This window comes from Anomaloglossus baeobatrachus, chromosome 5 (assembly GCF_048569485.1).
Source record: "Anomaloglossus baeobatrachus isolate aAnoBae1 chromosome 5, aAnoBae1.hap1, whole genome shotgun sequence".
Classification (NCBI taxonomy): domain Eukaryota; kingdom Metazoa; phylum Chordata; class Amphibia; order Anura; family Aromobatidae; genus Anomaloglossus; species Anomaloglossus baeobatrachus.
The window spans coordinates 60719780-60735691 of NC_134357.1; the positions used below are offsets into that span (position 1 = coordinate 60719780).

At 46.4% G+C, this 15912-nt stretch overlaps 1 protein-coding gene across 1 annotated transcript in view; it reads left to right on the plus strand.

The window, feature by feature from the left end:
* Nucleotides 1-15912, plus strand: part of KNDC1 (kinase non-catalytic C-lobe domain containing 1) — a 218366-nt gene that overhangs the window by 22180 nt on the left and 180274 nt on the right. The window contains exons 2-4 of the mRNA XM_075348552.1: nucleotides 9701-9899; nucleotides 13040-13098; nucleotides 13994-14140. Coding sequence (XP_075204667.1) covers nucleotides 9701-9899; nucleotides 13040-13098; nucleotides 13994-14140 — 405 coding nt within the window. The remainder of the gene's footprint in view (nucleotides 1-9700; nucleotides 9900-13039; nucleotides 13099-13993; nucleotides 14141-15912) is intronic.

Below are 15912 nucleotides of genomic sequence, written 5' to 3' on the forward strand. Positions count from 1 at the left end.
GTAACTAGTGGTGAGCGGGCACTACCATGCTCGGGTGCTCAGTACTCGTAACTAGTGGTGAGCGGGCACTACCATGCTCGGGTGCTCAGTACTCGTAACTAGTGGTGAGCGGGCACTACCATGCTCGGGTGCTCAGTACTCGTAACTAGTGATGAGCGGGCACTATCATGCTCGAGGGCTGAGTACTCGTAACTAGTGATGAGCGGGCACTACCATGCTCGAGGGCTCAGTACTTGTAACTAGTGATGAGCGGGCACTACCATGCTCGAGGGCTCAGTACTCGTAACTAGTGATGAGCGGGCACTATCATGCTCAGGTGCTCAGTACTCGTAACTAGTGATGAGCGGGCACTACCATGCTCAGGTGCTCAGTACTCGTAACTAGTGATGAGCGGGCACTACCATGCTCGGGTGCTCAGTACTCGTAACTAGTGGTGAGCGGGCACTACCATGCTCAGGTGCTCAGTACTCGTAACTAGTGATGAGCGGGCACTACCATGCTCGGGTGCTCAGTACTCGTAACTAGTGGTGAGCGGGCACTACCTTGCTCGGGTGCTCAGTACTTGTATTATAAACATCCGTTGACAGGTTCCCTTTTAAAATGGCCATTCCAGGACAAGGACTGGTAAATTGACCTTGAAATCATATTAGAGCTGCCTTTTTAAAGTCTGGATAGGCAACGGGGAGGAGAATCGTGCAAGAGTAGGCAGGGTGAGGCACAGGCAGATTGTGCAGTAGCTTTCTAGTAAGTGTTTCTCACACCACAACTACACTGCTCTATGATGTCCTTCCTACTGTCGCTTCTGGACATGTCACAGAGAATCTCTCATGTACAGGAGACATGATAGAATCCAGTCTTTATCCACCAGCTCAGCCATAACTGAAAATTAGATTGTGAAACTGCGGAAGGGAAAACTAGTAAAAAATGTAGGATATAAGTCCTAAAATGGCCAAAAATAATGCTATTCCTCATGTACACACAAATGGCAGCTGTTTCTGAAAATTCAACGAGATAATTTGAACTAGATAATACAATAGTTGTATGCAGGTATTTGGCACCCCTGAGGCTCTGGTCGCCACAAGGCACTGCACTACGACCGGGGTGTAGAACTGATCAGGGGGAGGTCGGTGTCGGTTCTACCATACACAACCACATACACACATGGGTTGCCCCTTCCCCACTGGGGACTGGGCTAGGGTCCGGTACCAAAGGGGTTGCCTACAGTGTGGCGTTTACAGGACACCATCACAACAGGGGCCCCAATCCACTAGCTTAGCACCTTGGTGGAGGGGGGAGCAGCTACCAGGGGGAGTAGGAGCTACACACAGCAGGAAGTTCTCCAGCAGGAGAGAGAGTCAGCGGACGTGTTTCCCGATAGCTCCTGTGGGACATAGGAGTTTAATGGTCGCTGTGGGGATACCGTGTCAGCTCCCCCGGGACCAGTGCAGTTCAGGGTGCAGCACCCTAGAGTGGTGTAATTCCAAGTTGCACCATCAGACTCTGCTGGACGGAGGGGTTTTATGCCTCTGACCACTACAGGTTTTCAGAGCTAAGCGGCACCTAGGATTCCGAGGCTTAGATCAGGGTCAGACTAAAGGGGATCCACACTACTGGCATAGGGAACAGTACTCTGCCTAGTACGGAAGGGAGTCTAAGCTTCAAGCCAAAGGGACTCGCGCAGCAAGGAAGGGCCCACAGACTACCGCACCGGTACTGACCTTCCGTGGATCCGGAATCTATCAGAGCCCACGACGGCAGAGACCAGCACATGACTGCAGCTTTAAAGCCGTGAGTAAAAAGAACCTGGAACCACAGTTGCTGACTCGCTCTGATTAGCGACACCGTCGCCTCGCTATTCGGCACTTTCAAGGGACTGCCATTTCCCCGCCATCCCACCTGGGCCAGCTCTGCCTGCGGAGAGTGACACCATCCCGGCTGCCATAACACCTGCCCCGGTGAGGAATTCTGCAGCGGCGGTTACTCCCTGGCCGCATACCACAGGTGGCGTCACGACAAACTCTCCCAACCACCACACATTCCCTTCATTTGCTGTACGCCTCGGGGGAACGGAACCGGGCAAGGCCACCCGTAACATCGCCTGACCCGACCCGCAACGGCCCGGCAACGAGTAGGTTAACTTCCTGCCCTGTGAGGCGCTACTGGTACATTGCATTATGATTGCACATGCTGGAGCTAGGTTACATGTACTGTGCATCCTTTTTTAATAGGAAACCTGCCAAATAACCCTTATTATTGCTGTAAAATGTGCGTTTCTGCTTGTGCTCTGTGCGTAGGTGGCGCCGTGCTCATTAGTATTAATTAGGGCAATGTCTCAAGACGCACCGTTTCGCCTCCACCAGTTATCGCCGGCTCTGAAGACCTACACGTGTTCACGTAGGAACGATCTTCATAGAACCTCACCTCTGAGTCCTCGAATCTGGAGTAGGAACGTAGACGTCTCCTTTCATACGTTATGCATTGATCACTCAATTATAGATCAAAGATGCACGGCGCTCGCTCCTCTCCCTTCTCCTTTTTTATAAATTATCATATATTTTTTTCTGTATTTAAAGCTGTCACAGCAGCCAGACACAATATAGTAGATCAGCTTTTATCAGCAGGGTCGGTGCACTATGTAGGTCAACGGTGCGTGGGATGTGTAAGGTTGTCCTACAATTAATGAGGCTAATCCAATTGTACCGGTAAAAGACTCGCTGTCTATCCTCTCTGTTCATGATACAGGAGTACACAAGAAAAACGGATCGTCGTCTCTGAGCCTTCATGGCTGGACTGTGGGCTGCTACCTGTTTTCCTGCCTATGAGTTGGACAGTTTATTAAAGGGAACCTGTCACCAGTGTTTTGCCCTATAAACTGTGGCCATTAACACTGGGCTCTTATATACAGTATTCTAACATGCTGTATATAAGAGCCCATGCCGCTGGGTATAACATAAAAACACTTGATAATACTCACCTAGAAGGTCGCTCCGTTGCACAACAATCGGATGGGTGGCACTGTTCTCCGGTGCCTCCTCTTTCGGCCATCTTGGTCTTCCTTATTCTGAAGCCGCGGTGCATGATGCGTCTACATCATACACAATCGCCGGCATTGAGGTCCTGCGCAGGCGCACTTTGATCTGCCTTGCTCAGGGCAGATCAAAGTATTGTAGTATTTATAATACTGTAATAATGTAGTATTTACAATTGATGTTTTTACCCATCACTAGTTACAAGTACCGAGCACTCGAGCATGGTAGTGCTCGCTCATCACTAGTTACGAGTACCGAGCACTCTAGCATGGTAGTGCCCACTCATCACTAGTAGTACAGAGCACCCAAGCATGGTAGTGCCCACTCATCACTAGTAATACCAAGCACTCGAGCATGGTAGTGCTCACTCATCACTAGTCATAACCCCATAATTTAAGGCCCCTTTACACACTGAGACTTTCAGCGATCCCACCAGCGATTCCAACCTGGCCGGGATCGCTACAAAGTCTCTGGTGAGTCTCTGGTGAGCTGTCAAACAGGCAAACCTGGCCAACGACGCAACAGCGATCCGGACCTGCAGAACGACCTAGCTAGTCAAACACTGGAAACGAGTGATGTGTCACAATATCTGTCAATCACTATTCTCTGTCAGTCAGTCTCTCCCTCTCGGTCTCTATTCTCTCTCTGTCGGTCCGTCACTATCTCTGTCCCTCTCTCACAGTCTGTCGGTCATTTTCCCCTCCTCTCTCATACTCACCGTTCCCCCGATCCCCGGCGCGGCGCTGCACGGCATTCACACTGCTGCGGCGGCTTTTCCTCTTTTGAAAAAGCCGGCCGCTCATTAAACAATTTCGTATTCCCTACTTTCTCCGCCCACAGGCGCCTATGATTGGTTGCAGTGAGACACGCCCCCACGCTGAGTGACAGGTGTCTCACTGCACCCAATCACAGCAGCCGGTGGGCGTGTCTATACTGTGCAGTGAAATAAATAATTAAAAAAAACGGCGTGCGGTCCCCCCCAATTTTAATACCAGCCAGATAAAGCCATACGGCTGAAGGCTGGTATTCTCAGGATGGGGATTTCCACGTTATGGGGAGCCCCCCAGCCTCACAATATCAGTCAGCAGCCGCCCAGAATTGCCGCATACATTATATGCGACAGTTCTGGGACTGTACCCGGCTCTTCCCGATTTGCCCTGGTGCGTTGGCAAATCGGGGTAATAAGGAGTTATTGACAGCCCATAGCTGCCACTAAATCCTAGATTAATCATGTCAGGCGTCTCCCCGAGATACCTTCCATGATTAATCTGTAAATTACAGTAAATAAACACACACAACTGAAAAAATCATTTATTAGAAATAAAAAACACAAACACATTCCCTCATTACCATTTTAATCAGCCCCAAAAAGCCCTCCTTGTCCGGCGTAATCCAGGATGCTCCAGCGTCGCATGCAGCTCTGCTGCATGCAGGTGACAGGAGCAGCAGAATACACCGCCGCTCCTGTCACCTCCACGCAACAAATGAGGTGAGTAGCGCGATCAGCTGAGCTGTCACTGAGGTTACCTGGATCTAGCGGTGGATGCAGCGGTGGCCGCGGGTAACCTCAGTGACAGCTCAGCTGATCGCGCTACTCACCTCAGTTGCTGCGTGGAGCTGACCGGAGCGGCGGTGAGTAGCGCGATCAGCTGAGCTGTCACTGAGGTTACCCGCATCCACCACTGCATCCACCGCTGGATCCAGTGACAGCGGGTAACCTCAGTGATAGCTCAGCCGATCGCGCGGCTGTCTTCATTAGCTGCGTGGAGGTGACAGGAGCGTCGGTGTATTCTCCTGCTCCTGTCACCTCCATGCAGCAGCGCTGGATGCGACGCTGGAGGTCTGTGGATTACGCCGGACAAGGAGGGCTTTTTGGGGCTGATTAAATTGGTGATGAGGGAATGTGTTTGTGTTTTTTATTTCTAATAAATGATTTTTTCAGTTTGTGTGTGTGTGTGTGTTTATTTACTGTAATTTACAGATTAATCATGGAAGGAATCTCGGGGAGACGCCTGACATGATTAATCTAGGACTTATTGGCAGCTATGGGCTGTCAATAACTCCTTATTACCCCGATTTGCCAACGCACCAGGGCAAATCGGGAAGAGCCGGGTACAGTCCCAGAACTGTCGCATCTAATGTATGCGGCAATTCTGCGCGGCTGCTGACTGATATTGTTAGGCTGGGGGGCTCCCCATAACGTGGAGCTCCCCATCCTGAGAATACCAGCCTTCAGCCGTATGGCTTTATCTGGCTGGTATTAAAATTGGGGGGGACCGCACGCCGTTTTTTTTAATTATTTATTTATTTCACTGCACAGTATAGACACGCCCACCGGCTGCTGTGATTGGGTGCAGTGAGACACCTGTCACTCAGCGTGGGGGCGTGTCTCACTGCAACCAATCACAGGCGCCTGTGGGCAGGGAAAGTAGGGAATACGAAATTGTTTAATGAGCGGCCGGCTTTTTCAAAAGAGGAAAAGCCGCCGCAGCAGTGTGAATGCCGTGCAGCGCCGCATCGGGGATCGATGAGTATGAGAGAGGAGGGGAAAATGACCGACAGAGAGAGAATAGAGACCGAGAGGGAGAGACCGACTGACAGAGAATAGTGATTGACAGATATTGTGACACATCTCTCGTTTCCAGTGGTTTAAGTCCCCTTTACACACTGAGACTTTGCTGCACAGCGGGAAACAAAGGATCAAAGAATGGTCCTGAACGATTTGTAGCGATCAGCAACTTCACAGCAGGGGCCAGGTCGCTGATGTGTTTCACACACTGCAATGTCGCTGGGGAAAAACCGGTGACGTTACAGCGATGTCGTTTGCGATGTTGCAGTGTGTAAAGCCACCTTTAGGACAGGAATGATGACAGCCCCCTGTAGTAATGGTCGGTGTCTGTGGTGACACACCATTGTCTGGGCCTTGCTCTCGCTCGCTGCGTTCTTGGATCTGCATCAGAATTAGTTCTGGCCGTTCGTTGTTGACGCTCGTGTTTGACAACACTTGGGTAGAATTTCCCCTGTGGGATAAAGCAAATACATTCACCCATTATTTTCTTTTCTCTTCTGGAATTCTTTTTTCTATTTGTATATGTTTGTCCTGAGTAATGAGAAGGTTTTGCATATTTGATGAGCTTCCAACAATCCTTCCTTTTTACAGTCTCGTTCCCCTGGTATATAGAGCTTTTTAGCAGTTTCTGTGTCTGGAAAACTGAGTCACTACCAAGCCCTAATTTGTTTCAGGCACCTCAATATCGAATCCACTTATTCAGTGACCTCACGTGTTTCTCATTTGGGGGATGACCTCTTTAGGAACTTAAAGGGATTTTTTTTTTTTCTGGTTTGAATGTTTCTAGCTTACTTGTAAAAATAACAATCTGCTCATTCCTTATCTCCTGCAGCTTCATTGCGTGTTCACCAGTGTTTATTAATAAGGTAGCAGAGGAGAGACTGATATTGCACCCCCTGACCACTGCAGCCAATCACTAGGCTCAGTGGTCATGCCAATATAGACCATACGAAACTAGTGAGCCCAAGGATTGGCTGCAGTGGTCACGATGTCATCCCTCTGGCTGTATCAACAAAGCACAGGAGCAGCAGCGGAGAGGTAAGGGGTAATTAAGAGGTCTCCCAGCCCGCTCCCAGAAAAAGGGGAAACCTACTGGACTCCCAGGCAGGGCTGTGGAGTCGGAGTCGTGGAGTCGGAGTCGGAGCTCATTTTGGTGGAGTCGGAGTCGGAGTCGGTATAAAATGCACCGACTCCGACTCTTAAAATATATAATAAATTGGGGACAGGAGTGCAATGCAGAATGTGCTGAATATTTTACTAAATAATAACATTTAGTATAATGCTTATATTTAAGTGAAAAATTTATTGTAGTACAATGTGAACATCAGACATTTAATTGTTTTTATGATACAATAATCAAGATATTTGGATAGAACATAAAATATTTATTGGAATACAACTTTAGAACACAAAAAACTAATAAATTGTAAATATGTAATATATATATATATATATATATATATATATATATATATATATATATATATATATACACACAGTGTATATATACACACACAAGATATATATGTAATCTACTGTATATTACATAGTGTATTACATATTTACAATTTATTACAGTTTTTGTGTTCTAAAGTTGTATTCCAATAAATATATTTTATGTTCTATCCAAATATCTTGATTATCGTATCATAAAAATTATTAAATGTCTGATGTTCACATACACATATTCATGTACTACAATAAATTTTTCACCTAACTAAGCAATATATGTAGGAGTCTGAGTCTGAGTCTGAGTCTGAGTCTGAGTCTGAGTCTGAGTCTGAGTCTGAGTCTGAGTCTGAGTCTGAGTCTGAGTCTGAGTCTGAGTCTGAGTCTGAGTCTGAGTCTGAGTCTGAGTCTGAGTCTGAGTCTGAGTCTGAGTCTGAGTCTGAGTCTGAGTCTGAGTCTGAGTCTGAGTCTGAGTCTGAGTCTGAGTCTGAGTCTGAGTCTGAGTCTGAGTCTGAGTCTGAGTCTGAGTCTGAGTCTGAGTCTGAGTCGGTGCAAGAGAATTTGAGGAGTCCGAGTCGGTGCAAGAGAATTTGAGGAGTCGGAGTCGGAGTCGAAGGTTTGGCTTACCGACTCCACAGCCCTGCTCCCAGGGAATATACCTGTTCATGAGGACTTGGTCTGTGTGTGTGACTACATGGAGTTAATCAATGGATGTCCAATACCCCTTCTATGGCCAACATGGGGAACTTCCCTGGGCATTTCTCCCCGGGTGGCTTGCGCTATCAATGTGTTACATAAATGGGTGCGATATATATTATTCCATTTATTATTTTTTTGGTTTTACTTGCTTATATGATGCCACCATATTCCACAGTGCTTTACAAACATTGTCATCGATGCCCCCATTGAAGCTCACCATCTAAATTCTGCCCCCCACTATGACTTGAGAGTGAGGGAGGAATGTGGAAAAGCTGGAGGAAACCCACACACACAGTGAGGGAACATAAAAACCCCTTGCAGATGTTGTACTGCATTTTACACGCAAGGTTGGCCAACAGAATCTACATGGCCAAAATCAGCCAATGAAGTGCAGCAACATTTTGGGTAATATACCTGTTAAAGTAAGGGAGGAATTAATGTTTTCATGCCTGTCAAAAAGTTTATAAAGATTGGGATTCCACTTTTGAAACAGAGCTGTTGAAGGGATTTGGCTAAGTTGGGTGGATGCTGGGAGTGTCTGTATTTACTATGCAGCTATTTATTATTACTATTTTATAAACACCTACACATGCATGATTCGTATGTAGTATATTATAAAGTGTTCACCCTTTGAGGATTGGAGATTTCGGACAGTTATAAATTACTTTTAGTCTCACCAATGCTCATAGAATCCCTGAAACTTTTGAAGTAGCAAAAACTACTTATACTCTCTTTAGTTAGTTTGTCTGAAGAAGGATATTGGTGAAGAGGATGACTGCGTCTGTGATTATTATCACTGTAGAGAAACTGTGGTGCGGTGGACCTGATGTACAAACAATGACTGTCTCAATGATGTACTAATGATGATTGTACACTGGGTCCCCTGCACAGGTGGTCTCCCTTTTATTAAAAACACCCCAGAACATTGGACTCTTCAGAGTTATCCACTTCTACTTCCTTTTGACTACTTTTACGACTGATGAAGGGTTTATTACCCGAATGTTGCTGCATTTCAATAACCGCAGGTCACTATGTGGTGTGAGCCTTGAATTACTGTAGCTGAAAAGTGGATGGAGTGTACACAGCACCTAGCGGCATGCCACCGCTCCGCAAGTGTGAACAGTGTTGATGACCAAATGAGCGAACGATCGGCCCTATGGAAATTTGTACCCAACAAATTTAAAGGAATCTGTCAGCCAGAAAGTTTTTGCTATGTAATCTGAGAGCAGCATGATTTTGGGCTGAGACCCTGAGCCCAGCGGTATCACTTATTAGTCTGTGTTCATGTTTCAATGAAATCCGTGTTTTAAAAGCAGGAGATTATCACTACAGTGTCTCATGCCTCCTGGTCAACTGCTGTGTAGCCCCGCCCCCATCACTGATTAGCTGCTTTTTGCCTACTCAGTGTAAACAGCTGCCAATCAGTGGTGTGGGCGGGGCTATACACAGCTCAGCATTCTGAGCTCTGCAAAAGAGAAAACTGTGATTGTATCAAAATGTCAGCATGCAGCCCAGCAAGTGATACATCGCTGGAATCAGGGTCTCAGCCCCTACATCATGCTGCTCTTAGATTACATAGCAAAAATCTGCAGGCAGAATCGCCTTTTTTTCCCCTTCGAGGGTAGCGTGGCCAGTACTGGATCAGAAATGAATTGTCTTTGTGAAACAACCACTTTTAGGCTCATTTCATATCTTGTGGCCAAAAACTCTGGTGATTTATGTATAAATACCGCTCATGGAATCGCACAGATTTGGTATTGTATGTATACACTCCGGTATATCTCTCGCAGGCTCTGACTTCAGATTAATGTAGACCGGAGAATGGCGAGCGGCTTCATTTCTTAGATTGCGGGTCATTGTCCTGATGAGTTATGCTTTTTTAATACCCAAATAAAAAGCGGGTGAGTCCCGCGCAGCGCGCTCCATTACTGACGGCTGTGCAATGTCTTGGCAGGAAAACGTGTCCTTGGCTGATATCCTGTCACTACGAGATAACGGTCTGGCGGAGCAGGATATTTGGGCGATCTGCCTGGAGTGCTGCTACTCCATGAAGGACATCTCTCACGCCGCCATCTTCCAGACGCTGTGCATTACCCCGGACACACTGGCCTTTAACACCAGCGGCAACGTCTGCTTCATGGAGCAGCTCAGCGGTAAGTCTTCCCTGCATCCTCAGGTGCCGGGTCCCCGAGCCGCTTTCTCGGTGACACCGGCCATCGCTCTATGAGGGTCTCATACAGGTACCAAACCAAGAGGTGCAAAGCAAATTCCACTAATAAAAAGCTGAAAAGTGATTTAACAGAAAAGGTAAATTCCATGAAGGTCACCTTGGATCGGCGTGTTGGGGGTCTTCAGTCTTAAGAAGCCTTTAACATCATTTTTTGGATAATTTAAGGGATATTCTAAAAATTAAAAGTTACCCGCTGTGCCGGCAATTGGACACCCTGCAACCCTGAGAACGGGACTCTGCATTGTCCCAACCAGATGGAGGACAGGTGTGCACGCTCCATTCATTGTTTACAGGACTGTTGGAAATAGTCGAGCATTGAATTGTCCCATCTGGATGGAGGACAGGTGCACACACTCGATTCATTGTCTATGGGACTGCTGGAAATTGGTCAAGCGTTGCATTGTCCCATCTCAATGGAACACCTGTTTCATTCATTGTCTACAGGACTGTTGGAAAAAGTCGAGTGTGCCATTGTTCCATCTAGATGGATATCATGTGCACCAGTTTCATTCATTGTCTACGGGACTGTTGGAAATGGTAAAGTGTTGCGTTGTCCCATCTGGATGGAGGACAGGTGCACACACTCGATTCATTGTCTGCAGGACTGTTTGAAATAGTCGAGCTGTGCATTATCCCATCTGGATGGAGGCCAGGTGCACACTCAATTCATTGTGTACGAGATTGTTGGAAATAGTCAAATGTTGCATTGTCCCATCTAGATGGAGGATCGGTGCATACACTATTCATTGTTTACAGGACTGTTGGCAATAGTTGAGCATTGCATTGCCCCCTCTGGATGGAGGACAGGTGCACACGCTCGATTCATTGTCTACGGGACTGCTGGAAATAGTGAAGCGTTGCATTGTCCCATCTGGATGGATATCAGGTGCACCTGTTTCATTCATTGTCTATGGGACTGTTGGAAATAGTCGAGCATTGCATTGTCCCATCTGGATGGAGGCCAGGTGTGCACGCTCTATTCATTGTCTACGGGACTGTTGGAAATAGTTCAGATCTGCACTTTGCTGTATTTCGCGGTGCGCTCATTTGGGGCACTACATAGCCCCGTTCTCAGTATCGGGGAGACCCACAGTAAATTATCTCCTCTGCTGTGTGAAAATTCTTCTGTATGTTAAGGATATGCAACAGATATTTCTACATCTCTTGGCATAAAAAAAAAGCCGCGTAAAATACGCACATATTTTTTATGCTGTTTACATTTATTTATTTTATTTATTTGTCAAACTTGTATTCCGCCCCTCTCCAAATACTCAGAGCGGCATACAAGTTTGACTTGCATTTTTGTTGCAGATTTTTCCCTACTCATTAGTATAGGTGAAATCTGCAGCAAAAACGCTGCAAATTAACATTCTGCAGATTTAACTCCGCAAGGAAAAAATAAGCGGCGTGTGCACGAGACTTCAGGAACCGCATTCTTTGCTGCCATCAGGAAAGCTTCTGGTTTCCTAATTAATCTGCACAGAAAAATAAAAAAAAGTTTGAAAACTGCGATGTGTGCACAGACCCTAGTAGTAAACCTATGTAAGTGATGGAGGTCTGTATTTCTGTTACAGAACTCCACATTCTCTGTATAACTATGAATTAAAAGGATTTTTGCATCTTTTTTGCTTTATAGATGGGGCTCCATATTTTTTGGCACTGCCAAATTTAAATATTTATATATATATATATATATATATATACATGTCAGAGCTGACCGGGTCTCCTCCTGTTCCCTCCCTAGTCATCATGACCACTGTGTTCGGAGGAGATTTCACAGTCAGCCCTTCTTATTACTGTGTATGCAGCACTTAATTAATAAATAATAATTAATAACCCCCCCACGCCTTCTATATGAGGACGAAGGGTTTCTTCGACAGCCTGATCCCTGCTCCCGCGTGTAGCTGTGATACTTTGCACTGACATTTTAGAACGTCACTTTAGAGTAGGGGCCGGACCACTCGGACATTTGAAGTCTATGGATGGCCTGGAAGCAGTGATGTGGTTAAGTAAAGACTTTTGTCCCCCCTCCTCCCTTCGAAAAAAATAAAACATCACGCATGCACCGACGACCGCACCTACGTACATACGAACACCCACGCACGCACCTACATACATACATACATACATACATACATACGAACACCTACGTACATACGAACATCCACACACGCACCTACATACATACGAACACCTACGTACATACGAACACTCACACACGCACCTACATACATACGAACACCTACGTACATACGAACATCCACATATGCACCTACGTACCCCTGTCCACGAACCCGCACGCCTGCGGACACACCCATGCACGCACCCACGAACACGCCTACGTATGCACCCACGCACGCACCTACGTACGCCCGCACCCCCGCAGACACTCCCCCCCCCCCCCCCCCCCCCCCCCCCCCCCCAACCCCTCCCCGCACGTTACCCATGAGCCTATACTGATTAGACAGTATGCAGGTACACACCCCCACTGGTGACACCCAGGTTTTCATTTCTTAATAAATCTGGGGAATTTGAACCCCATGCATGCCAACTGTCCAACAGTTGCCACGACTTCCAATTTTTAGGAAACTGTCCTGGCACCTTTGCATTGTTCTCAGTAGAAAAAGGGCATAGTTTACAGATGCCGATGTTTCCAGGTGTTATCTGGAGCATTATGAATGGGGGGGAATAAAGTATCCTCATGCTCCTGACGTGACGTCGGGTGTGGATGTGCGGATAGGGGTCCCAGGATCCAGAGCCCCATTCTCAAAATCTCCCGGGGTCCCAGCGCTCAGGATCCTCCAAGATCAAGAAGGTATTCTCTATCGTGAGGATAGAAGAGAACTTATAAGTTTGGGAATCTCCCTTTTTTACGTTTTTTTTTTTTTTTTTTTTGTGTAGTCTTCCTGTATGAAATATTCATTGTGATGTGTTTTTTGCATATTTCAGATGTCACAATTTCTGTTTGATCTGATTTATGGAAAACGTGTGTGCAGTAGGAGCGAGATCCTCCTCAAAGAATTCAGCAGTAATTATGAATCTGGGTTATATTTTATCTTCTAGATGATCCTGAAGGGGCCTTTGTACCTCCGGAGTTTGATCTGACTGGTAACACTATAGAGGTACGTGCGCGGGGGGGAGGGGGGGGTGATTTGTGTAAGAATATCTGCCAAATTCCAAATTAAGGCTTATTGAGGTTACAGTGAATTGTTTGCAGATTTTCCCGCTGCTGAGACCTCCAGCGATCAGCGATGAGCCGCCCAGCCACAAGTGTTTATTTCCCTGCAGTGCCTCCGCAGGTCAAAGGCAGTATTACACCCGCATGGTCAAATCATGTATTGCAGGACAGGACTGGTCCTCCAAAACGAGAGGCTCTTTGTAAAAGCGCTCCTCTTCTAGTAATAGAGAGAATTAGTGATTTCTAACCCGGACAGCCTCCTTCTCTTTAAGGCTGCTTTCACACCTCCGGTTTTAGCAGTGCGGCTAAATCCGGCTCTAAAACCTATGCAACGGATGCGGCGAAAAAAACGCATCCTTTGCATAAGTTTTTACATGCGTCCCGTCCGGTTTCTGTCAGTTGCGGCACACCACTGAGCATGCGCAGTGCTAAAAAACACATCCGGCGTCCATAGGCATGCATTGGAAAAAGCACCGCATCGGGCGGATGCGGCACGATGTTTTTTTTTTTTTTTTTCGCTGGACAAAAAAACGTGCCAGGCAACGTTCCATCCGGCCGCCGCATGGACTTAATATGCCGCATCCGGCAAAAACCGGACCGAACGCAAGGCCATGCGGCACAATCCGGCACTAATGAAAGTCTATGCGGAAAAAAACGCAACCGGCGGCAAAAAAAAAAAAAGGTTGCGGTTTTTTCTGTAAAGAGCCGGATTGTGCCGCACAGGAAAAACCGGATGTATGAAAGCAGCCTTAGTCTCTTGATGCTTCAGTTTAGCATTTTTTGGTTATTTAGGTGACTTTCGTACACCCCCCTGTGCTCATATAATCTTTATCCTACAGGGACATATTTATTCTCTGGGTGCAACACTAAAAGCGGCAATCGAATTTGTGGTCGACGCAGACACCGAGACGGAATTTTGCCAAGATTTAAGTTCCATGCTGGACTCTATGCAACAGGAAAACCCGGCAGACAGACCCGACATCGAGGTAGGACCTGAACCTCGACCGTTAGAGGATTTTTTTGCGGTTACTGGACTATATATTGCATAATATTTGGCTACTTTACACTTTTTCTTAAAGGGGATGTCCTCACCTATAATATTGATGACCTATCCTGGTGGGATTTGCTGACGGGAACTTGCAGATCTGCTGAGAATGGGAAATGATCTGTAGTTTTCCACAGCAGCCCCTACATTGTGTCCCTAGCCGTAATGTTCAGTGTTTACAGGTGATGGTTAGGGGTGCCGGGTGTTGGACCCTCCTTGTTCTTAAAGGGGTTGTCCACTACTAGGACAGCCCCTTCTGATTCCACGTTTCCCGCAGGTAACATAATAAAAACTATACTTTTCCTCCCGTATTGGTGCCATTCCAGCGGTGCCGTGGCTCACATGCTGTTGTGATGGCACGCAAGCCCCGTGTCCAATCAGCGCTGGTTTCTGTATTCCCGCCAATGGACCAAACAATCAACAGGAAGTGAGCACAGCCGCTTCCTGTTGATTAGGTCGTTTGGTCCGAAGGCGGGGAGACAGAATCCGGCACTGATTGAATGCAGGGATCGCGTGGTGTCACAACCCCAGGTGAGCGCCGATACTGCAAGCCACGGAACCGCTGGTACAGGAGGTAAGTATATTCAATCATTTTACCTGGGGGAAACGTGGAATCAGAAGGGGTTGTCCTAGTAGTGGAAAACCCCTTTAAATTGCTGACCATGGATACATCTTCATATTATGTACCTAGACAACTCTATTAATGGACCCAGAATGGTACACTTTTAATAAAAAACTTTTAAAGATTGACTCAGCTTGGCAAATAGCCTTTGTAAGACCTTTAAGGACATTTCCAGACTAATTCACAATAATGCAAATATAAGCCATGTGCACAATGCGTCTCTTCAGGCGGATTCTGACCGGAATCTGCCTGAAAATCGCCCCTTAATAGATCCTGTACTGGATTATTTTAATAATGTTTTCTTGTCATCCCAAAACGGATCCAAAAAAATGGAAATGCTTAAGAACCTAGCCGTAAGCTAGAAATGGGGAACAGGTAAAGTGTGTGACCGCAGAATCAAACCACACCGGATAAGTATGGAAAAAGCCAAGGTCTGCATGGGAGCTGCGGACACAAAACGGATAGTTATAACTAGACTCCTTTTGCAAAGTTTATTTTTTATTTTAAAGGTATTGTATTATAATAATGAATGGGTTGCAAACATGTACGTACCCTTTGGGGGAGATTATTGTCCATAAATAATAGACTGTCCTCAAAGGGCTGTGGATAAAGGTTGCAAAGAATTCCTTAAATCCCTATGGCCGCCCTGCACAGTTTTACAATCACTCAAGCCGCAAAGTAGCTCTCTGTGAAGCTAATGGAGAAGGTATCATCAGAAAATGACCAATTGGTTACATCTGATTTTTGTGTTCTATGTATGTTTTTATCATCTTTTATTAAAAATTAATTAAGAATAGCCTTGCAGTTTTCACATTGGCCACTGAAGGTTTTTTTTTTTTTTTATAGACCTTTACCTACTGTTCTTTAAAAATATTAAAGTCAGGATTATAATGACAGATAACACCTCTATATACAGCTGGATTCATCAATCACAGCTCACCTCCCCCCCTTCCTTTCATAAGGACTTTTGCGCACATTCATTAGATGCTTCGTGTCAGGCCGGCCTTCTCAGGACTGTCCTACTCACTGTATTCTATACTCTGCTCCCCCTAGTGGCAGGTCTTTTGCTGAGCTCCTTTGCAGAGCTCCCC